The following is a 25,737-nucleotide window of genomic DNA, read 5'->3' on the forward strand; positions in this document are numbered from 1 at the left end:
TTTTCCCTCAGCCTCCCAGTTACCCTGCACAAAGGAAACTTCCAGAAAGATGTTGTTTCTGGTTTCGTAGGTAATATTTTCATAGAATCTCTGCGCACATACACGCCCCTACAAACACACACACATACACACGTGTGCATGTGCGCTCACACATACCATGTATGCTCAAATATTAGGTGGCACACTGTTTTTTAACTCACCTAAATACACAAACTATCAGATATATGATTAAATGGTGAATGTCTACTTGTGATGTTTAACTTGTTAATTCACCCTTATTTACATATTTAAAACCACACATTGTATAAAGTCATATATAAATTAGGAGAGATTTTTCTACTCTCACATTTCACGAGCGGTATAATTCAAAATCTGCCTCTGCATCTGTATTGTTTTTGTAATCCCAGAGCCCCTTTTTGAGTCCCCCAGCAGTTAGCTAAGTACATCATCTGACTTCCCTCTAAGATCTTTGAGATAAAATATTTTTGAATCTACATTTTGAATATTTTTGAATCTATTTTTGAATGATTCTGTGCCTGGATATTTTATTCCTAGTTACAATTACCCATTTATCCAACATTAAGATGATTGTTTTCCGAATCTGTCCTGTAGGTGTATATTTAAATCTTCACAACGTAACTTTCTACTATATCACTTTTTAAAGTTTCTGTTACAAATGTTCAGACTTACGCAAGAGTAGAGAAAATAGTATAGGACCTCCCATATTCTTATCACCCAAATTCAACATTTATCAATGTTTTTAATCTAATCACGATGCCATTATAACGCATATATATAAAAATTTAACCTCTAACACCCAGTCAATAATCAGAGTTGTCCAGTTGTCTCAAAACTGCAGTTTGTATAGTTGATTTGTTCAAATCAGCATCCAAAAAAGATTCACATATCACATTTGGTTGTGTCTCTTAAGTCTCTGTACTCTAAAGCATCTGCCTTCTTTTACCACTACCACTGACTTACTGAAGAAACTCATCAGCATCTTGTAGAATATACACTTTCTGGATTTGTCTATTAGTTTCATTTGATGCCATTTATCTTGCTCCCATATTTCCTGTATTTCCTATAAATGACAGTTAGATCTAGAAGCTTAATTAGGCTGAGGTTCAATTTTTGGCAAGGTTTCTTCATAGGTGGTGGTGCTATATGTTTCATATTATATTGTATCAGGAGGTACAGTGTCTAATTGTCCCATATTTTAGTGATGAGTAGATTGATCAGAAGGTTCAGTGGGTGATTGTCCCCTCCACTGCAAAGTTGTCGTCAGCCTTTCATCTGATGGTTTCATCTATTGATGATTATTGCCCAAATCAATTATTTCATGAGGGGTTACAGAATGGCAATTTTCTAATTCTATCATTCCTTCTACACTTATCAGTTAAAATACTTTTGTTGAAAAGAACTTTGTCTCTTCAGCTAGGGAGTCTTTGGTTACCCTGAAATATAGTTCATACAGGGAAATCAAGATAAATGCTTAATTTTTAAATTGCCAGTTTTCAGTGTAAGATGTTGGTGCCCAAGCTACTTCCAAAAGTGTCCAATGAAAGGTGTTTTGATTTTTTTTAAGTGGGAGAAGATGGTATTCTCTTTTATTTAAAAAAATATCTGTATAAACTCATGGGTTTTTTATGTTTTCTGTTTGTTTCAGTTAATCTCATTTATTATTGTTTTTGATGGTCAAACTGTCCCATCTTTGGCTACTGGGAGCCCTTTTCAGTGCATTAATTTGAAAGTGACCTTTAAAAAGCTTGTTTATGATATCTAACACCTGCAGTTATGAGGTAACACCTTTAGAAATAATTTATTTACATCATTTCTTTCCAATTCTGACAGATACTGTCTATGAGAGTCCAAAACTAGCATTGATTGAGACTATTTCAACCTAATGTATCTCTCCTAAACTGTACTTTATGGATAAAAATAAATGGATATGGAGAATTACTACATTACATGAGCGATTTTACAAGGATTTGAATACAAGGCAATTCCCTTTTTCTCCTGAGGAAAAAATTGGGGGAGAGCCCCTTACCTTGTATTTGGGTATACATGGTACATTTCTCTTTGTGTGTGTGTGTGTGTGTGCGCGTGCACGCGATGCATGTATTTTTAACACAAATGTTAAAACATTATATATCTCCTTTTCTATTATGTGCCTATGTCTTAGAGATGGTTCCATGTTCGTACCTGATTCTTTTTAACAGAGGCACAGTGTTTTGTTGTTTGGATGTACCATACTTTATTTAATTAGGCCCCCATCGATAGACATTTAGTTTGTTTCCAATATTTTGCTGCTATAAACAAGGCTTCAGTGAAGATCCTGACACGCCATTTCATACATATGCGAATTTATCATTAGGATGAATTCCTAAAAGTGGAATTGTTACATTAAAGGATATGTGCATTTTTCATTTCCAAGTTGCCCTCCATAGAGGTTGTTCCATTTAACACTCCCACCAGCAATGTTTGAGGGTGCCTGTTTGTCCACACTCTCAACACAACCGTGCTCAAATATGTGGGATTTTAGTACTATAATAAAAGCTGTCCCCACACTGATCTTCAAAGGGGAAAGTGTTTAAGAAAGGAATTCTAACAAGAAATTATGTGTCAAAACAAAAGGCTATCCTGAAGAATCCATTCGTCAATATAGCCCATGTTTGTATTACGCCAAAGTATCTTTGTTGCATGTAGTATCTCTTCGTATAGATTAGATCAACCAAGCAGCTAAATTTGTCAGCAACTGACAGTGGGAGCATTTCTTGAAATCATTTTCCTCCTATGCATAAAGATATGTATCCGACCAAAGGAATTTTTGTCTAACATCTGGGTCTTTGCCAATCGTATCATTATGTAGAATGATGATACGACCAATTCATCAGTAATGGCAAACAAACATTTTTTGGAAGCCCCCAATCCCCATCCCTCTAAATTAATTTTAGTTTTAATGCTTGAGAAAGTAAATATATCATGTTAGATATTTTTCAGACTTATCTCTGCTACTCAGTGAGGAGCCCTCTTTTTCTTAACTCTAATGTGAAGTTCCCATATGGAAGATGAATATTTTTGAAACTTGTTTCTTAAAGGACTTGATGAATAACAGCTTGTTTTGCAAATCTGACAAAGTAGTGTACAGCATAGAACTCAGGGATAAGTGCTGAGAATAAAGTGCTCTGACTTGTTTTTCTTTGCTCAAGGAACTATGGGCAAGAGCCGAAGTGGTGTCTAGAGTGCTTACAGAAGCGATTCTTTGGGTGAGACCACCCACCCCAAAAGTATTTGCTTCCTCATCGGATCTATTTTGGGCCGTACAAGGTAGAACACAGCTATGAGGCACTAAATAGATGTAGTCTGAGCTTCATAATAGGCTTTGTGATGAAGGGGATTGGAAATACATTAGCATTTGTGAAGAACAATGTTTATGGAGCAATGGAAGATGCTCTTTGTTCTACTTAATGCTCTTAAATGCCCTGTGTTGTGTGCTGTCCCTTGTAAAGAAAGATGGTGCCACTCAATCAACCACCATTAGCAGAGTTTGCACTTCAAGTTGTTTTTTCCAGCCATAGTAATGAGCTTGTATTAAGCCACCCGCCCCCCCTTTCCTGTCTAGGCCCTCTTGAAACCAGTGGCACACACTGGGAAACAGCTGCTTAGACTTAATGTTGGAGTGAGTAGTTGAGGGTTAGCTGGCCTTTCCAGGGATTAAGGCCTGTAAATGTGGCCTCATTATCACCGGACTATAATCCACTGAGCTCCCTGGCACCACACCCATAATGTGTTACAGCTCTATTTAAAATTAGATGATCATGAATACTCTGGGAAAAGTCATGCCCTAGCTAAAGAACAAAAAATTCCCTGTTCCTATTTATAATCCTAGTAATTAAAGACTATACCGCCTGGCCCTGGCTACATTCTGCGTACTTAGAAAGGGACTTAGATAACATGATTTTTTTGTGCAATTTTATTATTTTTAATTTAGTGATAGTTTTTAATTGAGTGGCAAATTATAGAAAACACTCTGAATCTTTCCCTTTCTGGCAGAGTTATTGCAAGTAGTAGTAACGCTGTTCCTCACCATTCTGGAGCCCTAAAGGACATATGTCTCAAGAAAACAAGTAAATGTATGGTAGCATTGAAAAATATATCTATATATTTTTATATCAAGCGAATTAATATAGTGAGACAGTTTCTACATAGGGACCTACAAGGAGTAATTGTATCTTCAATACTCGGCAGAAGATAAAGTCCAGTCCTAAGCACTAATTCTGGGTCCACTTCACTCTTGGCCACATGACCAATCTTAATTGATTCAGAAAACGGAAGAACCATCTTGTATGGTTATACCAAAGGAATCAGACTTATCGTGCCCAGGGACAAACTAAATGGTTCCCAAGGGGGCACATGGACTAAGCGAATAGAAAATTAGAGGCAAGAGAAATATTTTAGGGAGGTGGCTTAGCATAGTAGATACAAACGTGGGCTTTGGGAAGTACCACACTTGCACTTAGCACTTAGCATTGCTGTAAAAATGCTAAAGATCTATAACAGAACATGAAATGGTTGTTAAGAGCATGGGCTGTGGAGTCAAACCAATGCTTTTTTTTTTTTTTTTACAGTATATTGGGTTTTTTAAATTTATTAATTTTATTACTTAAAAGTTCTCTTGAATTTTCTAATTGTTTGTACTAGTATATTTTTTTAACATCTTTATTGGAGTATAATTGCTTTACACTGGTGTGTTAGTTTCTGCTGTATAACAAAGTGAGTCAGCTATATGTATACATATATCCCCATATCTCCTCCCTCTTGCGTCTCCCTCCCACCCTCCCTATCCCACCCCTCTAGGTGGACACAAAGCACCGAGCTGATCTCCCTGTGCTATGCGTCTGCTTCCCACTAGCTATCTATTTTACATTAAACCAATGGATTTTTTAGCTCAGCTGCTGGCTCTAACTGTGTAACCTTGGGCAAGCTACTTACCATTTCCCAGTTCCAATTTCCTCATCTGTAGAAGGAAGATAATAGAATTGACCTCATAGGGTTGTATAGGATGAGCATTAAGTGAGCTCATGGCATTTACAGAGAGAAGGCAGAAAGTAAGGCTCAATAAATGATACAACCTTTTCTAGCAGCAGCAGCAGTAGAAGTCAAAGTAGATGTAAAAAATAACCAACCTAAATGTGGATTAATTCCCTGACTGTGATCTCATTAGCACCAGATTTATACTTATGAAACCTTAAACTTGAATAATACCCTATCCTTCTGGCTCTCTCACTCTTATTCCCATGAGGCTCTCCTCGGACCCCGTTGAGCCCCTCTAGTCCTCTTGCCCTTTCCTTTTTCTCCCAGACCATGAGCTTCTTCCTAGCCCCACTGGCCTGCCCTTCTTTCCCTCCTCTAATCTATCAATATTTCTATGCTGAAATCAGAGTGACTTATCTAAATTATAAGTCCTACCATGTTGCTGCTTTGGCAGCTACTCATGATCATGGCTTGACATTGGCTCTGAGCAGGAAACATCAAAACCTGATGAAGATTACTGATAATTAAACTGACTTGTCTTGGGAGGAAAAGCGAGAAATAGTGAATTGTTTGTTTCTTTCTGGACCCTTTAGGCTAGATGCCAGTGTTTCCATTTGAATATTAAGTGCTTGGCCAGGTCAGGGAGAAACTGTTGATAAAGCATCTAATGTGATGCCAAGAACCCAGCAGTATATATCACACTGTAATTGCTGCTGAGGCCCAACGGTTGAGCAATCTGTTGGTTTAATATTCTTGAATCATAGTTCACTGAACTATGATTGAATTGAATTGAATACTTGAATTCATAGGTTCACCAAAAGATCTCTTGCTCAAAGTTAGGAGATTTTGGTTGCTTACTAGCTGTGTCCTCTTGGGCATACCCCCCAACTCTCTGTGCTTCAGATTTCTCATCTGTAGTGAGGAGGTTAAACTGGATGATCTCTGTATTCCCTTGAGTCCTGATAAGGCATGATTTCTTTATGCCATCTGAAGGACTGAGGTTTGGAATAAACAAAATGCCCATCGTAAACAAATGTTCTCCCTATAGTAATCTGGCTTCAGTATAACTACAGTGAAGGACTTCCCTGGTGGCGCAGTGGTTAAGCATCCACCTGCCAATGCAGGGGACACGGGTTCGAGCCCTGGTCCAGGAAGATCCCACATGCCATGGAGCAACTAAGCCCGTGTGCCACAGCTACTGAGCCTGTGCTCTAGAGTCCGCGAGCCACAACTACTGAGCCCGTGTGCCACAACTACTGAAGCCCGAGCGCCTAGAGCCCGTGCTCCGCAACGAGAGAAGCCACCACAATCAGAAGCCCGCAGTGAAGGATAAAAGGGATCAATGTAATTAAATGGCATAAAAATCAAGTTGACAATCTTGACCATTTTAGCACACCAGCCCCAACACACCAGAGAATTAGTTCTAACTGCCATCTTTGTGAGTTTGATTTCTGCCATCCTTACCGCCTAAAGTGCTACATGATACTGACTTTTTTCTATTAAAGTGACTGACAGATTTTATAAAGATACCCATTGAGATACTTCAACATACCCCAGCTGTAGCAAAACTTGTCTTTTGGGAATTACTGTGGCATCGTGTTGGCTCAAAGACTGTTTCTTTGGGAGTACCCACTACTGTGCATCACCTATTATAAGGAGAGTACTTCCCAACTTCACCACCAAGGACTCCTTCAATTATTTGTCTCTGTGAACTCCACATTGTGAATAAAAATAACTATTAAACTATATTTTATTATAGTTTATTTCCCATACTTTATTAAGCAAAAAAAAACAAAAAACAAAAAACGTATAACTGCTACTTAGAGAATTTGACCAGCATGAGATATGTATTGTAATCACAAGTTGATATAATTCTAGCTAAAAGGAAATGTATGTGATATTTTAATTAGCTTCATCTTAGGTAAATATCAAATTTCTGTTATGAATTTGAAACACCAAGATGTCTTGGAAACTCCCAGATACTTAAAAAGATTTCTAGTGATCCACAGATTGCAATTTGGGAACTTAATGAATATATTAGGTAGCAATTAACCTAATAATAATGATAAGTATTATTATTGTTCTTATTTGTTAGGCAATTACTATATGCCAGAACTGGTTTTAAACACTGTACACATTTAATCCTCCTTTAATCCTGAGCCACAGAGAGGTTAAATTATTTACCCAGGATCACACAACTAGGAATTGGGTGCAGGATTTGAACCCCGGGAGGTTTGAGTAGATGGGGATGAAGCCTACTTCCTTAACCCCTCAGTGGCCAAAAAGAGTGCTTTAGTAGGTGAATAAGAGAATGAGAGAGATTCACATTTATACCCGTTGAATCTTAAATTGCTGAAATACGGACAGGCATCAGAACTGGGGTGCAGAGAAGTGCTAGGAGTGCTGACACTAAGTTCTACTCTGCGAATTCATACCTGAGTTTGTGCATTTGTGTTGAGGATTCTACATAGGCTGTAAGTTGGGCCAATCAATAACTTATTGGTCAGGGCAGTGAATTCCAAATGCCTAACAACACGTTTGGTGTGGGGATAGGCGGTGCGAAGTGGGCTAGGGGAGGATATCACCATTATAAGACTGGGAACAAGAGTTGGGGGGAAGGGGGAAATGGTTCCCACCCAACAAGGACATATATGCAATAAGGTGGAGGAAGGGGAAGTGAGGAGAAAAGCTCGTTTTTGAGTTAATAACCTATGTTCTAGAGTTGCAGGGTCTTTAAACTCCTGTGGAGTGGGGATTTGTGGCAATTCTATACCACAGAATGCCATAAAACCCTGGCTATTGGGATTCCAGGGTTAGTACTCTAACAATTTTAAGACAATGAAATGCTGAGGGAGGTGGGAAGTAAAAAAACCAAGGATTTGAAAGGTAAAGCTCTGGCGATGCTAAAGACTAATCCCCCTTGTACTCTAAGTCGATCGCAATTTTAGCTCCTAGGCCAGTGGAAATGGACTTGGGGGTGGGAGGTGCAGAGGGGTTGAATAAGGGGAAGGCCACTTGGGCAGGAATTTGGAGCCTCCCTCCCTAGCTTTAACTTGAGCAGCTCCCATTTTATATTGAGGGTTGCTGCGTGTGGCTTCATTTGATAAAGACATTCCATACTTAAAGAAAAAGGCAAAACCACTTTCCTAAGGTGGGGGGGGGAAGGACGGAGGAGCTCCAAAAAGTGTTCAAATAGGTCAGCTTTGGCCTTTGTCCTTTTTGAAAATAGGGGCAGACACTAGCAAGGATGTTTTGGCTGGGAGATTGGGAAGGGCCAACTAATGACTCAGTAAATCAGTCTTCCTTTACTGTGAAACCAGTAACAGCAGTGGCAGCAACAAATGATAATAATAGCAGTTGCCATCTCCCCCCACCTTTAGGAGTTTGGGATTGACATATACACACTACTGTATATAAAATAGATAATCAACAAGGACCTACTGCAGAGCACAGGGAACTCTACTCAATATTCTGTAATAACCTATATGGGAAAAGAATCTGAAGAAGAATAGATACATGTATATGTATAACTGAATCACTTTGCTGTACACCTGAAACTCACAGAACATTGTAAATCAACTGTACTTCAACATAAAATTTAAAATTTTTAAAAATAGCAGTTACCCTATTAAGTATCAGCTCTGATCTGGGCACAAGGCTAAATGCTTATATAGATTGTGCCATTCGATTCTCTGTAGCCCAGTGAGATAGGTGCTCATTTTGCAGATGCCATCACTTTTTTTGCCTCTGAAGGAATTGTGCAAGTTGGCTACGGATATAGGAGTAAACCAAGTAAAGGCATTTTTGAATCATTCTGCAAATAGATTTAAGTAGTTGCTCAGGGCTTATGCAGCTGAAGTACACACCAGGTTGAGGTGATCTATTCCTTTGAACCCAGGCAATTCTGAATTCAGAAGGACAAATCACAAACTGGCCCCTGAAATCAGGGATGTCTGATAGCTTCTCTGTAGATTTAAGTAGAAGAAATGTTTCCTTCACAGAAAAGAATGGTTTTATTGCAATTACATGTTTGCTTGAAAAGACTTTTATTAGTTTGTTCATTGAACAAATACTTCTTGAGCACCAACTATGTGCTCTGAACCCAGAATCTCAAACATAAAATTGAGACTGATTTGTTTAATATAAGCCTCAATCCTAAGGAATGTCTGAAATTACCAAATTTAGGTAGCATGTGTTAATTAAGTGTGATTTTTCACTCTCATTCCAATAGATATTTAAATACCCACACCGAGGGTGTGAGGAGGGCAGTAGAATTCTTAGATTCTAGACCGTGGAATAAAAGAACCTTACAAATGAAGTAGCCCCTTTCCTGTATTTTATAGGTCAGAGAGTCAGATGGACTTAGATTTTAAGCTATACAACCTTGGGCAGATTACTTAACCTCTTGGAGCCTCAGGCTCCTCGTGTGTAACATGGGGGTAAAAGCACTTGCCTTACAGAAACATGGTAAGGATTGCGTAAGATTAAGTTCTTAGCGTAGTATCTGACACGCACAACATGCTCAATACACGTTCACTGTTACTGTGATCACTATATTCCAAGTGAGGGGACGGAAACCCAGAAAGGGGAAGTGACTACCTCAAGATCATATAGCTTGTTGATATTAGGGCAAACATTAGAACTCCGATCTCTGTTAGCAGTCAAATATTCCTTCTACTACGCCACCCATTTTATTCCCTAGGAGCAGGTAATGTAAACTTCCTAGGCCTGTGAGAAGTAGTTTGGCTGATCCAGGGAGAAGGAAGAAGAATAACAAGGAAATGGGTGACATAAGGAAAGACTTCCTGGACTCAGAAAACAAAACAGCAAGGGAGATAAATAGAAAGCAAAGGAGAAACAGCAATTACCAGAAAGTTTAGATCTTAACGTAGCAGCATTACAATGCCTGCTGAATCATAGAACTGATCTCTATCCTAATTCCTTTATTCACCACAAATGTTTCAATGCAATTGACTAGGCTTTTCCTTTTTCATGGGAGGTGGTTCAGAATGCATGTGTGTTTCACAGAAAGTTACTGGGAATTCAGCTTTACTAGACAATTTCTATTTTCAAAGCAAGGGAACCCCATAATTGAAGTTAGAATAGAAGCATGAGTACTACTAAGACTTAAGGAATGATAGATTTTAAGACAATAGTGGGCTGGAGTGAAACCTAAGCGTAGAAGCTGTTGCGAAATTTAACAAAAAGAAAAAAATGGCTCAACAATAAAGCCACATTGGTATTGCTTTGTATAGCTCCAGTACAGGTAAGTGCAGTAAGTACCTGTACTGGGAGTGATTAATTTGTTAGATGAAGATATTCTTAAGAATTAGAAATATATGAAAAAAGCCACTCTGTCCATGTGTTAAAAACAAAGATTAATTTACGGTTGCCTAAGCAAAAGATGATATAATCTTTCCTAAAGTATTTAATCAAGGACTGCAGTGTTGGTTGTGCAACATCCAAGGAGTGTTCAAAATATTCCAGGAGTTTCCTGAAAGGAACAAGGCCATTTTGCTCAATTTATGACTGCCTAGTTCCGTGGTACACAGAAAATCTGATTGGAGCTCCTGGCCCACCAAAAGAGATACATCATGATAGTTTGGGGAGCAATTACTATACAAAATGGTTGTTCCTTTTGTACTTCATCCTTAATCTTGAGTTTTCTGATTTCCCTCTCCTGAAAATGATTACATATAATTCCAAAGAAAATATATTGATAACACTTAGATTGCTTATTCATTTGATCATTTTCACCTTCACAGGGCATCAGGTACTGTTTATACAGCGCTAGACATTGCCACAGGACAAGAGGTAAGTGTTAACATTCAATTCTGACTTCTACTTTCGTTTATTCATATCGATCAGAATTCCTCTTTGATGGCATCTGTGCCTGAAAAACTGGGTAGCACTGGGTTGACATACGTTTACTTCGCTGGTGTCCAAAGTATCTGAAGTGAATGACGAATTCATGATTGACCAAAGAAAAGGAGCGTGGGTTTGTGGCATCGAGAAAGAGCTTAGTAAAATAAAGAATTTGTATGCCTGACTCTGTTGCCAAAAAATATGGATGTTTGTGTTTAGTCAGATGATGGCAATTCATTCTTGCATTTTAATCATTATTCAGGTGGCCATAAAGCAGATGAACCTTCAACAGCAACCCAAAAAGGAATTAATTATTAATGAAATTCTGGTCATGAGGGAAAATAAGAACCCCAATATTGTTAATTATTTAGATAGGTAAGTGTTTTCTCTCATCATGTACTTGTTTTCTTTATGGGATATCATTTTCTTGGCCAATTATTTTTATTTAGGATCTATTCATTTAGCATCCATTCTACAAATAGTTCTCAAATGCTACAAAATATTGAGTATCAGATCTATTGCTAAACTTGCACGCAGTTATCTTTGTCCACCCATTAAACATTTGAAGTCACATTTTATGGTCTTGCTTCTAAACATGAGCAGTTTGTGTAATTTCCTTTTGAGGATCGTGACCCCCTATTGCCAGGAAATAGACTATTGCATATAGGAGAGAGCTGTGGTGTTTTAAACATTTCATCAAGTGTTTGTTTGGAGCCAGTGCAGTCTCTGGCTATCTAAGTAAAGGAGGCAGACTACAATGGCCCTGCTTTAATGAGTGTTTTGTGATGAACTGACAGTGAGGTCTAGGGAGTTGAGACTTTAATCTCAAACCTTTTTCCTAGACCGGGTAATTAATGTCTCTTTCATCAGTGGTATTAGCAGTGGGTTATTAATAGGCATTTAAAGGCAGCACTAACTCTTCAGTTGTGGTTTAACATCTGTCTCATTCAGTTTCAATAAGTGTTTGTTTAGCACCACTGTGCTGTGTACTCTGGGGGGATACAAAGGAAACAAGACCAGGTCTACAACCTCAGTGAGTTTAAGATCTTGCTTTCTGTGTTTTGTGCCAAGTAGACCAGTGGTACAGAAGGAGGCAAAAGGGGGGCAAAACGAAGGAGGGTCAGGTTTTATAGTCGAAATCAGGGTTTCATAAAGTGCCATTTAGGGACCGTCTGCAGCAGAGTGACTTCACTCTACTTTTGTAATTTTGTAAAAACTGCATTTCTAAAAAATGCAGATTTCTAGGCTGCTCTCCATAACTAATGAGGTATTTCATTTTTATGAAATGAGAATTTTAATGAGAAATTTCCTTTTGAACAAACTTCCCAGGTGAGTCTTATGGGCACTGCAGTTGGAGCACCACTCGATAGAAAGGCTTGCTTCATACTGATGTCAAGCTGGGGGCAGGGTAGAATTGTTGGGGTCATTCCATTCACTGTAATTTCTCTCTCTTGCTGAGCAGGGGAAGAGAGAGACCTGATCATACTGCTAAAGTGCCTTCAGATGATCCCAGGGGTTTGAATTTGCCTACATTGCTCTGGTGACCTGCCTCTCCATATTTGATCACTTGGGCTGTGTCCCTCAATAACTACTTAAAGATAATGGGCATGTCATAACTGACTTCTATCAGAACTGAGACCTCAGCCCAGTAAATCCATTGCCAACATGAGTCTCTTTGATTCTCTTTGATTCAGCCACTACCTGAAAAGATTTCAGTAATTAATTGAGTAGAATCAAAAATAATGCTGAGATCTGAATAAATTATCCTGTAAAACTGTATGCCGCATAGCACAGAGAGATCAGCTCGGTGCTTTGTGACCACCTAGAGGGGTGGGATAGGGAGGGTGGGAGGGAGGGAGATGCAAGAGGGAAGAGATATGGGAACATATGTATATGTATAATTGATTCACTTTGTTATAAAGCAGAAACTAACACACCATTGTAAAGCAATTATACTCCAATAAAGATGTTAAAAAAAAAAAACACAAAAAACTGTATGCCATGGGGCAGTTCAGTCCAAGAAGTCAACACTGTGGCTTGAGTTATCCAAAAGGGCTATTCACTGATCCTGTTCGTTGAAACTAGCTTTTTACAGTGGAAGGATTGACAGTAGTCAGTCACCAGAGGCCTCCTTGCTCTTTTCCTTCCTTCCATGGTGCACTTTTATCTGATGATCCTTTGATTTCCATGCATATTCTCTTCTAACGTTAAGGAAGTGTCTCATACGCATTATTGATATTTTCCTCTTGTTATGTAATATGACCGAATGCAGAGACTAACTGCACATTGCCTTCTTAATGGAAATATAGAAGGGTCTCTACTTCCTTAGGCCTGAGTCAACGTCTTTTTCTTCTCTCCTTGTAGCTACTTAGTGGGTGATGAACTATGGGTAGTCATGGAATACTTGGCTGGTGGCTCTTTGACTGATGTGGTCACAGAGACCTGTATGGATGAAGGGCAGATAGCAGCCGTCTGCAGAGAGGTAAGAAAATAGAGCATTTCTCTGGCTGATGAGAACACCAAGATTGACAGTTTTTTATCTTTGATTATTCAGAATGTTTGTAACATCAAAGGAGCAATAGTACATCTTTTGTACTAAAAAACAGTTGAAGATCTTAACTCCAATTTAAATCCTAACCCTCCCTCCCCAGCCCCTTTGTTTATTTTAGTTGCTTTGCTGTGGATCTTTTTGAGTTCTATTATGCCATTCACGAGGTGCCATATCTAAGCCTGCATGCTGGAGTCTTGGTGACTATGGAAAACAGTAATGTTGGCATGGAACTTCTTTCTGACTGGGGGGAATTTTTACATGACAGTTATTTTGCCTTGCATATGCAATGTAGTACATGTATAATATAGACCACATTATAATCCAATCATTTTCTAGAAGGCAGTTTAAACAAGGTCCTCCCTCAGTCCAGAAAGTAGTGGCTTCCATAATACAATCTTCACCTCCCTTGGAGCCTTCCAGTGAGTCTGTGTCTGCCTCTTTTCCAATAACAGTGGCATATCCCTAGTTTCAAGCTAAACGAAGGATATTTTATTATATTAATTTTTTCAATATTAAAAAAAACACTCCTCATTGGAGTCTCACCTTGGGTGTTACCCTCTACCCCATTCGTTGAGGTTTTCTATAGACACAAGGAGGAACTCTGACCCACTGAAACTTGAAAATCAATGATAGTAAAACAAAACCAAATACTTCCAGCTAGTCCTTCGTTGTTTTTTTATTTTAAATTGTTCGCTTAAATTTCCTCCTTCCCAGTATGCACACATATGCACCAAACACATATATTTTCTATTCATGCAATTAATCAAACTTAAAATATTCAGGGGATTCTTCAACCTTTAGCCTATGGTTTCCGTTTTTTAGTATTACAATGCAAAGCCATTTCCAAACAAGTACCTATAGTTACTTCAGAGCCTAGATAGTGGTTCCCAAACCTGGCGGTTGGTCCATCAGAAATAGCTTGGGGCACTTGTTTTAAATGCAGATTCCAGGGTTCCACTCCAGACCTACTACATGAAATCATACCACAGATGCAGATGCTTACTGTATCTGTAAAAGACCAAGCTGAATCCATATCCTCCAGATAAGTAAGTCAAAGTATGATTATAGTAATTGGTTCATTTGGCTGTATTAACGATTTAGTGCTACTTATCACACCATCACTCTTCATGTCCAAGTCTGATTCGGGAGCTTTCACATGTATAACGCTAAGTTGCATCGCTGATGTAAATGGTAACATGATTTCAAAATGGCATTGAAAACCTTTAGTAATTTATTTCACCCAACAACATAAAATTATACCCTTGCCCAAAATTTATCTAGAAATGAAGCACATCTAAACAAATTTTTGTGATATAATTAGAACTTTTTTTTCCTGATTCAATAGTGCCTCCAAGCTTTGGATTTCTTGCACTCAAACCAAGTGATCCACAGAGACATAAAGAGTGACAATATTCTCCTTGGGATGGATGGCTCTGTTAAATTGAGTAGGTATTATGGTTCAGATGGCATATGAGAGAGTGTCAGGGGATTTCTACTCTTTTACTGTCTATCTTGAGAAGAAAAGGGCTATTGAAAGTGATCGGTTTGAAGGCATTTAGAGCCCGGTTTGAGGTAAAGAATTTTTCTAATGTTGTGTTCCTGTAGATCGTGACCAGATTTAGGGGGTTCGATAGTTCAGAATTTCTAATGGCTTCCATCTGCTGGATGACAAATACCTAATTAGAAAACTAAAAGATTCTGTAAGTTAGAGGGAACAGTGTGGGGAGGGAACCAGATTGAGGTCTAGTAAAAATGACATCACATCAGTCGGTTATTTCAGACCCGTTTAAAATCTGGACCAGCTGAGAGGTCAGGTAACAAAAGGATATGAGCCAGGCAGTTGTAGAAGCTCAGAGTCTAACTAAAGGAAAGTATGGCCGTATCTGAAAGTGACCTCTTGTAAAAGAAAAAGAATTTGAGCTGATTTTAACTGACTTTTCTTCTCTGCAGCTGATTTTGGGTTCTGTGCCCAGATCACCCCCGAGCAAAGTAAACGAAGCACTATGGTGGGAACTCCCTACTGGATGGCACCTGAGGTGGTGACTCGAAAAGCTTATGGTCCAAAAGTTGATATCTGGTCTCTGGGGATTATGGCGATTGAAATGGTAGAAGGTGAACCCCCTTACCTTAATGAAAATCCACTCAGGGTAAGTCGAAAGAAAACTCAAGTACTTCATCCCCAGGAAAGGGAAAAAGCCAAATGTCATTTCTTGTCTCCACTAAAAGTGACCAGAATGGGGTCTTTCATGGGACAAGTGACATAGAAGCTTCAAGCTATAATTTTCAAAATTACTATGAGTTATTTCCTGTTTGTCTTAAGATGTCTCAACAGTTTTTTCAAATGCTTCGATATCACTATTTCTAATGCCAGGGGTCTTTAAAATTCTTTAGTATAACTTTCTGCTGTTAAAAAAAATGTAGCTTTTTTTGTTAAAGCAAGATGTGGGAAGAAAACAGTATTTTTATCACATGCCATGGTTAAATGATCTATCTAGGAAACACTTTATAATTACTTTAACGAAGTAAATAAACACATTTCCAGAACAGCTATAATTTTTTAAATTAGATTTTGTTTCATTATCAGTAATGATTTATTAAGCAACAGCAGCATGGTGGGTAGTGAATGGAACACAAGATAGACACAGCACCAGCCTGGTGAAATCACAAACTTTATTAGACTGTCAAGTAGAAAATGAATGGAAATCGTTTGTGTTGGGTAACTCAGTTTGCTACTGCAGAATCAGAGGTTTGATTCTTACGCGGTCTGGTTACTTCTACGAAGAGAAAAGCTCCGTTTTGGAGTCTACCACCACCATCTTTATTCGGAGAAAGGCAAAGGAGCATGAAAGAGATGCTTGCTCAGTACAGAAGTGAGCCAGTAGCTGTTTCGTTGAATAAAGCCTAAAGGTGAGCCAGAAGCTGTGTTATATACCCAATATATAAAGGGCATCACACTATTGAGAAAAGGAAATACGCACTGATTCAAATTCTGATCTCAAAACCCATGCAGAATGCCAGTGCCAAAGGCATCTTGCATACTGTTTGCTTCATTACCACTAAGAGTCTGAAATTGAATTTTACCCTTAGTATACAAAAAACATTAGTAAATGGTTAAGTGTTTATACATTAAGCTTATAAGATCCATATTCAAGCCAAATATATGTGGCTTTCTGTACATGTAAAGAAACCTACAAGCTAATTATCTAGTTATTTTGCAGTTGAACATTTTGTAATTGGGAGCTGCGTTCCCCGTGTATGGAGAGGGGGACGGCCTCCTCCTTGCCCCCTCCTAATCTCTCTCTGGTACTTGGCCTCTTGTCCTAATCCCGGCACTGATTAGAAAATAACAGATAGGAGTGAATGCCCTAATGAATGCTATGGGCTATTGCTCTGGTCTCATGAAACAATCTGGAGGTGCGATGTGACTGAGTGGAAAAAGAAGGGGCATTTTCCCACCGTTTGTGGGTCAGCCCTCCATGAATTGAATCAAGCCCACCCCTGACCTATGGACCAGTGCATCAGGATAATTGCATGGGCTTGTCCTTATTGTTTAACCACCTTTGCCCATTAAGAAGTAGCAGTGAAAGAACACATCAGGTCTCTTGTTTCCATGGATTTCCTCCTCTAAGTCTTCGGAGTTTGGAGGCACTAAATGGATTATGGCTATTTTGCTTTCTGCCTTCTAATGAGTAATTTACAACCTGCAAAATTTAAGGATTAAATCAATGGCTCTGTAAAGCAACTGGTCTCAGTAATGCATTTATTACCTTCTTCGTTCCCCAATTACAGTTGATCGCTCTTCAGCTAGGCTGTTAATCGTTAGAAAAAAGGAAACACGTTTTAATCTTTATGGGCATCTTCTAGCCTAGGATTAGAGCTAATAATTAACAGCTTGTCTCTTAGGATCCACAGCCTTGTATCTAAATAAGTACTTGTAGATTAACAAGACACCAGGTTCAGGAAGCCTACATTAAGGCTATAACACAAAGATTCGTCAGAAAGACCACCCGGTTGAATTCCACTGACAAGGATTTACTCTCCATGTGTGATCAACCTCCAATGACTCAGTCACCAAGTCCTTATGATGCCGGCCCTCTGTCTGTCTGCCAGGCGCCACAAGGACCTTTTAAGTTTTGATTTTAGATATGTTGTCCTCATGTTCTCTTAAATGAAAGCCAGTGTTCCCGGCTATATGCCCTTATTTGGAATTTGAAAAATGTAGTCACTGAAACCCTGGAGAGATTGGACAGAAAAAGATATACCATGACCCTGTTGGAAGCCTGTGTTTTCTTGGATCCTGGTGACCAGGCCATGTGTGGGGAAATAGAAAATCGCAGAACTTTGGGAGAGGTATAAAAGAGAACTGGCTTAGCCCTTCTTTCTTTAAAATCCTTCCAAGACCACCACTCATCCACCTCTTTAGGCTTTGAGGAGGAAAAAAGGAAAGAAGTGGAAGGGAGACAGAGTGGTAGAGTGAAGGCTAGCATGTTGATATGAGAAGCATTTGGCCCACGGAGTCAAGCAAAACTGGGTGGGTCTCGGTTCCACCACCTGCCAGCTCTGTGACCTTCAGCAAGTCATTCAAAACCTTTATAAGCCTGTTTCCTGTGTGTAAATTGGGGACAATATCTCTCCTACAGAGTTAGTGTGAAAACTAAATGAAATAATGCATGTAAACACCTAGCACAGTGTGTGGCTCATTGTAAGGAGAATGGGGGAAGGGATTTATATATCAATAGAAAAGTGAGAAAGGATCCTTAGAATACTTTTTACCCATTCATGAAGGGATTCTGGATTCCCCACTTGCCCCCAAGAACTTCCCTTCCACACTGACTATACACACATCCCTTTGAGGAGTGGAGGGTCCTCCACAGTTTAGTATAAATGACCATGAACAGGTAACACTGAGCAGCAGAGGTTAAAGGTAAAATCTGGGGCTGTACATTCGAAGGCTGTTTGCATTTCACTGTGGCTTTTTTGTGTCTTTGTTGGCGTCCGTTGGAACTGAGCAAACCCTCTTGAAATATTGCCTGTTAACATACCACTGATGCAAGGAATTAGCGACTCCCCCCTCCCCCCAGTTATAAAGCGGTTGGGATTTTTTTTAATGTAAATTGCTCTGTACTAATTGACCTAATTTGCTCATAAAATGCCTTTTAAAGGTCAGAGAGTTATTAACTGTGCCGATGTTATGAGGTTGGTACCCTTCCAGAGACAGAGAGGAGACAAGTTCCTCACTGAAGTCTTTGCACTCAACGTAATTGGCCTTGGATGCCTTGTTCTGTGACCCACGGACATTTTTAGTGAAACCTCCAATAATCAAGTGCCTTGTTCTTTTTGTTTGCCAAAGTGACTGGAGTTAAAATCGAACTTCCCCTGTGGATATGCAAATCAAACGTTGGTACACTGCTCATCTCCCCAACCTTTGTGTTAATTTGAAGTTATCTTTTTATAAACCTGTGATTATAATGACCTGATTCTAAATAAGGAGGCACAATCATTTCCATAAAACAAATCTTTGGTTTGTTGTTGTTGTTTTTATTGCTCAGCACTAAGAGAGTGCCTCTTTCTTAACTTGGCATTCCACATAATGGGGCTGTTCTTGTCAATGGGTTTTGAGGGATTTTGGTGTTTGTGAAACGTCTCAGTGACATCCACTTGAGGTCCCTCCTGGACCCTGTGGATGAAGCCCTTTTGCTGTGTAATTTTCCAGACCTTTATCCTAGTTGAGATGAACTTTCAGTGTTCTCTTTCTACCCTTGCTTTAAGCATCTGTGAAACCGTATCAAACACCGGATCTTTGGAAGACAGTTATCGGTATCAGGAAGAAATTATCTGAAGGCTAAAAGTAGTATTTAGGATAGTATGTGAACCACCTATCCTGTACTAGTGGTTCTCCTCCTTGGTTGGACACTGGAATCATCTGTGGAGCCTCAAGAACAAATGACGTCAAGTTCCCACACCAAGGCCTAGAGCAAATACAAAGCTCTGTGGCAAGGCCTGTGTAGAACCCTGTCTATATTGAAACCAGTTCTTCATCAGCCCTCTTTGAGCATGGTTGTTCAACCAGAAAAGAGCATGCTATCATTCTGCCCACATTTCTCCTTTTCATCTAAAAAAAATATCATGAGTCACTTTGTTGAAATGCTGACACACCCTGGCCTTCTTTGATTTACCATTCCAGCAACGCTGTCAAAAAAGAAATGACATTAGTTCAGTATATACCTCTATAATATGCCCATTTTCTTTTTCAATTTTGCTTCTCCTGCAAATGGAGTCCATCATTACAATGTGCTAGCTGTTGTGTACATAACACATATTGGTGATCATAAAGCCATCAGTCTGGCTACTCATGATTAGGAGTGCATAAACTGTATGGCCAGAGAGAAGGGAGGGCAGAAGTGTAAATTCAGACCTGTTGTCTACATTAAGAGGCTCCCTCCTCCCCCTACCCCCACACTTGAAGCACTACACACATGTTAGTTTCTTCTTCTTTTTTATTATAGAACCGGGGAAATTCTGGTTAGCTTGTATGTCTAGAGAAGAGAGTTAAGCAGAAGAAGAGAATCTCTAGCAACTAAAAAGCAGCAGCTAAGGGCCAAAGTGCTGGAACCTGTGTTGTGGATTGGAATGTCTGGGTTTGATGGCGCGTGCTCATTTGGAATTAAAGTCAGACATAAACTTCCTGAGCGCCAGAGAAGCAAGCATACTTTGCTAGCACTCAGTCAATATTGTTTTGAATGTATTTCAGGAAGAGCTGGGAGCATTCCCTTCTTTTTCCGTAAGCCACTATGGAACAGCAAGGTTTATTGATGGTTTGTTGACACTTCTCCTACTTTGAGGGCAAACCTATGCCTAAAAGGAGGGGTGAGTTGGGATAACTGCAACTAAAATAATTATAGAACAGTGACAGGGTTTCTTTTTAATCAGAAAAAATATTGCCTGTCAAAAGATAGACAGCTCTTAAGAATCATTGGTTGTCAGGAATTTAGCATAGGAAAATGGGACCTAGCCATAGGAAAGCTGCAAGTCTCATTTAGATTGTACTTCAGAAGCAGACAGTTCACACTGGTGAGTTATGACCCAGAAGACAGCCAAAGGAGAAATTGATTCCACAGCAAACGAAAATCTGAGACTCTGACCAGGCGAAGAGGAGGCAAAGAAAGATGACAAATGTGGTGACCAGGGACCTGCTGTTGGCCATGACTGATATTCCCTTATCCTACTGTTTATTATCTTATCATTCCTCAGTGTCCTTAAAGCAAGGCTTGGGAATAAGCCAAGGATGCATATGCCCATTGCCCTAATAGGTACCAGACCTATAACAAAGTAGTCAAGTCCGTTGAAGTCAATGTTCATTCTACATGGACAAATCACAGAGTGTGATGATGGACATTCGGCCCCTGAAATGCCCACTCACATGTTTATCCTATGGCTTTTTAAATCTGTGTTTTTGCCAATGAAAAATGACTTCACCAAGAAAATTAGGGTTAGCTTGATAATTAAGATAATTTCTGACCTTTGTCATCGTTTTGAAATATACCTTTTCCAACCTGGTTGCAACATCATTTTAGAAGACCCTTTGCATTCTGATAAAAGGATACTCTGAGGTGTCTTGTATAAGCCTCTCAGCAGAGAAAGTTAACTTGATTAAGGCAATCTTAGCTCTGTAGCTGCAAGAGCCAACGTTCTAACAGTATCACCAAAAACAGGCTGACCTTTTTGCTGTAGCTTTCTTCCTCCTTCCCTCCTTCCCCCCTCCCTTCCTCCCTTCCTTCCTTCGTCCCTCTCAACCTCCCTTCCTCACTCTTTCTTCCTTCCTTCCTTTCTTTTTCTTTTCTTTCCTTTCCTCCTTCCTCCTTCCTTCTTTTTTGTTTTTTTCTTTTTTTATAAATTTCTTTCATTATTTATTTTTTGGCTGCGTTGGGTCTTCGTTGCTGAGCGCAAGCCTTCTCTAGTTGCAGCGAACGGGGGCTACTCTTCTTCATATTAAACTTTTTATTAAAACTGAGTCTTTACAATATATTTAAAATGACATGTTCCACAGGCTACTCTTCATTGTGGTGTGTGGGCTTCTCACTGCGGTGGCTTCTCTTGTTGCCGAGCACGGGCTCTAGGCATGTGGGCTTCAGTAGTTGTAGCACACGGGCTCAGTAGTTGTGGCTCACGGGCTCTAGAGCGCAGGCTCAGTAGTTGTGGCACACGGGCTTAGTTGCTCCATGGCATGTAGGATCTTCCCGGACCAGGACTTGAACCCGTGTCCCCTGCATTGGCAGGCAGATTCTTAACCACTGCGTCACCAGGGAAGTCCCCTTCCTTCTTTTTTAAAGCGTTGCCCCACTGCTTAGATGGCAAAATCCATCAGCACTTTTCATCTCTGTGTGGCCAGTGAATGTGATGGGACCAGACAAGGAACTATCTAGTGTCTCAACCAACAGTATGCATCATGTGAGTCAAAGAGTGAATTCTGTTCCCAGGTCTGCCAGTCAGGAGTCCCCTGACCTTGTATAGATTACTTCTTGCTGGGCCACCATTTCCTTATCGTTTCAAACAAATGGAATTCGACAAGATTATTGGTTACCAATGGACTCTACGAATTCCATGGACTCCTAGAATTCCATGGAGGTCCTTGGGGCCCAGGGGGGAGGTCATGTGGCTCTTGAGTCCACCAGAATAGTTCCTCTTTAACTTGTTTTCTGTATCGGGCTTCCACATGAAATTTAGTTAAATAAAAGGGGAAACTCCTGGGTCTCTTACTCTGATTCTGTATTCTTAGGCTGTAGATAGGCTACAGCCTTCCCTGAGTGCCAGAAGGGCCAGGGTTTGAGTATGCGTTGTCTGTAGGAGTGCTTCCAGAGTTGTGACCTTCAGAAAGCTGCTTGGATACATCTCTGTCATCATCTCGTGACTAAGTCTGTATTCCATAGAGTGGAAAAATCCGCCTTTCCCTACCAAGAAAGACACTTGATCATGATGCAAAACATGCTGCATGTGGCACTGGGCAAGCCCGCCCTGACAGGAATCTTGGGGAGAAGCCAGGGAAGAGCAAAAGAGTGATAAAGCTGTTGCAGGGACCCATGATCTACACTCTGGGGTGTATCGGGAAGAATAGCATGTTATGGTATACAGCACTGTTCAGCTGATGAACTGCATATAAAACAGAAGTTGAAACCAATTTATGTGAGCAGTAGTGTATGTTTCACAGATCATATCACACTCCAGCTGGATTTTGATCCTAATATGGTAATTTGGAAAAGCTCCAGAGAATCAGGGACTTAGTCCCTTCCTGCTCCAATATTCTGAAGTGAGATAGGAACAAACGTATTACGGTAAACGGTATCTTGGAACTAGAACCTAGGTGTGGGTTGAAGAGAAAATGGGAGGTGAGGAAGTCAACATACCAAATATAGGTGATGTTTTGAGAAGTTTTATGTGAGAAGGACCGGAGAAATGGGGCAGTAGCAGAATGGATCCTAGGATCGGGTCCCCTTGACCTTCCTGATTTGTTGAGCCTTTATCTTCATTTCTCTTCCTCTTCACTCCACTGACCACCTTCTCTCCCCATGGTACTTTGGCCCCAGTCCTCGTCCTGTATTTTCCTGCTCCCTCTGCTTCTTCCAGCTTTTTTTCCCCTCTACCTCCTGCTCCATTTTGCTTTCCTGCTTTTCCATCTCTATGCCCACCCCTCCCCCACTTCCAAACCCCCTGTGGTTCTCAACCTTGGGTGTTGCTTGGGCTGCCCAGGGTGGCTTCCTGAGCACACATAGCCTGCTCCACGTTTCCTGACAAGCACTATTAATCCTGAGAGATTAGAATGAGCATGTACATTATCAGACTCATCTGGTCTTTATTTTCTGGCAGTGGCCAGGTTTTTTTTGGTTTTTTAAAAATAAATTTATTTATTTATTTATTTGTTTTTTTGGTTTTTTGGCTGTGTTGGGTCTGCGTTGCTGTGCACGGGCTTTCTCTGGCTGCAGCCAGCGGGGGCTGCTCTTCGTTGCGGTGCGCGGGCTTCTCATTGTCGTGGCTTCTCTCGCTGCAGAACACAGGCTCTAGGCGCATGGGCTTCAGTAGTTGTAGCACGTGGGCTCAGTAGTTGTGGCGCACAGGCTTAGTTGCTCCGCGGCATGTGGGATCTTCCCGGGCCAGGACTCGAACCCATGTCCCCTGCATTGGCAAGCAGATTCTTAACCACTGCACCACCAGGGAAGCACAGTGGCCAGTTTTTTCATGCTTGAAAGGAGCAGTCTAAAGCTAAGCCAAGACCTAATCAGTCAGTGGTACCTAATTACCTTTACCATCAAGCTATAAGGGAATAGATCTGTAATAGGCTCAACAACAGCAGCAGAGCCCCCTACCCCCGTGCAGAATTTGGTGACAGATGAGAGCTACTATGCAAGACACACTGAACCGTTGGGTTGAATAAGTCAAAATAGGGAATACAATGGTAGTTATAATATAGCAATTTCATTTTTTGTAGATTTGGCCCCATTTACTCTCTTCTTAGAAAGAAATGTCAGGGCTTTTCATGAAATCCATAAACACATCAGAGGCAGTAACACACTCTGGCCTTTAACCTCTGAAATCCCAGGTCACGAGTAAACTAAGTCCTAAGGTGTCAAGTCACTCATTGCCACATCTCCCCCGTGAAACACTCAAAGGTAGTTGAAAATTCCAAAATGAGAAAGGAACCAGGACAGCAGTAGGTTACAGGCAACAACCAGAGGACGCACTGCTTATAAACTCCCAACATATATACAGACACTGGTGAATGCAATATGAAGCCTAACTGGGCGCCTGCCTTTTGTTCCCCATTTCAAAGTAAGTGGGAAAACAATTGACCTCCAGGGGGTCCATTTCCTCTGGTAGAGGTAGAGGTAGAGTTGGGCATGCTCAGTGTGCCTCATCTCTTGAAGAGACCTTGTCTGCCTCTGCTTACGAGAATTACTAGCTCAGAGGCTGGGAACACTGGGAGGTGATGCCGTGTAGTGGTCAGGAGCGTGGACTCTGGGCTCACAGTCATTGGATTCAGATATTGACTCCCTCATTGCTAGTTGTGCGATGTTGGGCAAATTATTACATTAACCCTACCTCCCTCAGTTTCTTCATTTGTCAATTGGGGATCATAATCAAGTATAACTCAGGGGGGTTATTGTATGAATCAAGTGAGCTAATAGTAATCATTCAATAAATGCTAGCTAATAATATTTCCCATGAAAACAGTATTTAAACAGATATTAAGATATAGGTGAATGGCCCTTTGTCTTATAGTTACATTGTTTGTTTTTTAATTTATTTATTTTATTTATTTTTATTTTTGGCTGCGCGCAGGCTTTCTCTAGTTGCAGTGAGCGGGGGCTACTCTTCCTTGTGGCGCACGGGCTTCTCACTGCCGTGGCTTCTCTTGTTGTGGAGCACAGGCTCTAGGCACGTGGGCTTCAGTAGTTGTGGCTCGCGGGCTCAGTAGTTGTGGCTTGCGGGCTCTAGAGCGCAGACTCAGTAGCCGTGGCACACAGCCTTATCCGCAGCATGTGGGATCTTCCCAGACCAGGGCTCGAACCCGTGTCCCCTGCATTGGCAGGCAGATGCTTAACCACTCTACCACAAGGGAAGCCCCAACATTGTTTATTAAATAGACTTTTATGGGAAAAATGTGTTTTGAGTCCCAAATATTCAACTTAGAAAGAAATGTTCACACCACACCCTCTCCTCTTTGTAAAGGGAGTCTTTATAACAGTGCCGGGACCTCTCAGGGTTACTAACACATTTCCGTTTAAGTCTCCTGGTTTGTCTTCTAACGTCTTAACCTAAACTTTATAAACTGTTAAAATGAGCTGAAGTCACAGACTGAAGCTTTTTAATTAAATGGGTAGTCCAGTTGCAAAACTGCCTTAATGAAAATTTATTGGGTACATATGGATTGTTTTGGGACTTCTTTGGAGAAATGTGGTAACTTCTAAGATGACCACTTTGATCTTTTTTAACTGAGGAAATTGCCAATAAGGTAAATTGAATTATTCCTCCAACTGGGTAAAGTCGTTTTCTCTGAGTACTAAGGTAAATTTAGTTGCACATCAGGGTCCGCAGAAAACTGCAAAGTTTGTGTGTTATTGCCAAGTGATATAGAGTTATTAAAAATTCTGGAACACCAGAAACTTCTGGGTAATGTGTGTATCACAAAGAAGAAAGGCACCATTTTCCGGCCAAAGGTTGTCTGTCTAACATTATAAATAAGGTCACGGGGCCTATGTTGCCTCACCTTAAGAATTAAACAGACCTTGTTTAAT

General features: G+C 40.3%; 1 protein-coding gene across 11 annotated transcripts in view; it reads left to right on the plus strand.

Moving 5' to 3' along the window:
* PAK3 (p21 (RAC1) activated kinase 3) overlaps positions 1-25,737 on the plus strand; it is a 111,641-nt gene that overhangs the window by 77,070 nt on the left and 8,834 nt on the right. For all 11 annotated transcript variants that reach the window (XM_059911963.1, XM_059911966.1, XM_059911969.1 and 8 more), the window contains 5 exons: positions 10,800-10,848; positions 11,162-11,274; positions 13,264-13,381; positions 14,796-14,895; positions 15,401-15,597. In XM_059911963.1, coding sequence (XP_059767946.1) covers positions 10,800-10,848; positions 11,162-11,274; positions 13,264-13,381; positions 14,796-14,895; positions 15,401-15,597 — 577 coding nt within the window. The remainder of the gene's footprint in view (positions 1-10,799; positions 10,849-11,161; positions 11,275-13,263; positions 13,382-14,795; positions 14,896-15,400; positions 15,598-25,737) is intronic.

The sequence above is a fragment of the Balaenoptera ricei genome, chromosome X, assembly GCF_028023285.1.
Source record: "Balaenoptera ricei isolate mBalRic1 chromosome X, mBalRic1.hap2, whole genome shotgun sequence".
Lineage (NCBI taxonomy): Eukaryota > Metazoa > Chordata > Mammalia > Artiodactyla > Balaenopteridae > Balaenoptera > Balaenoptera ricei.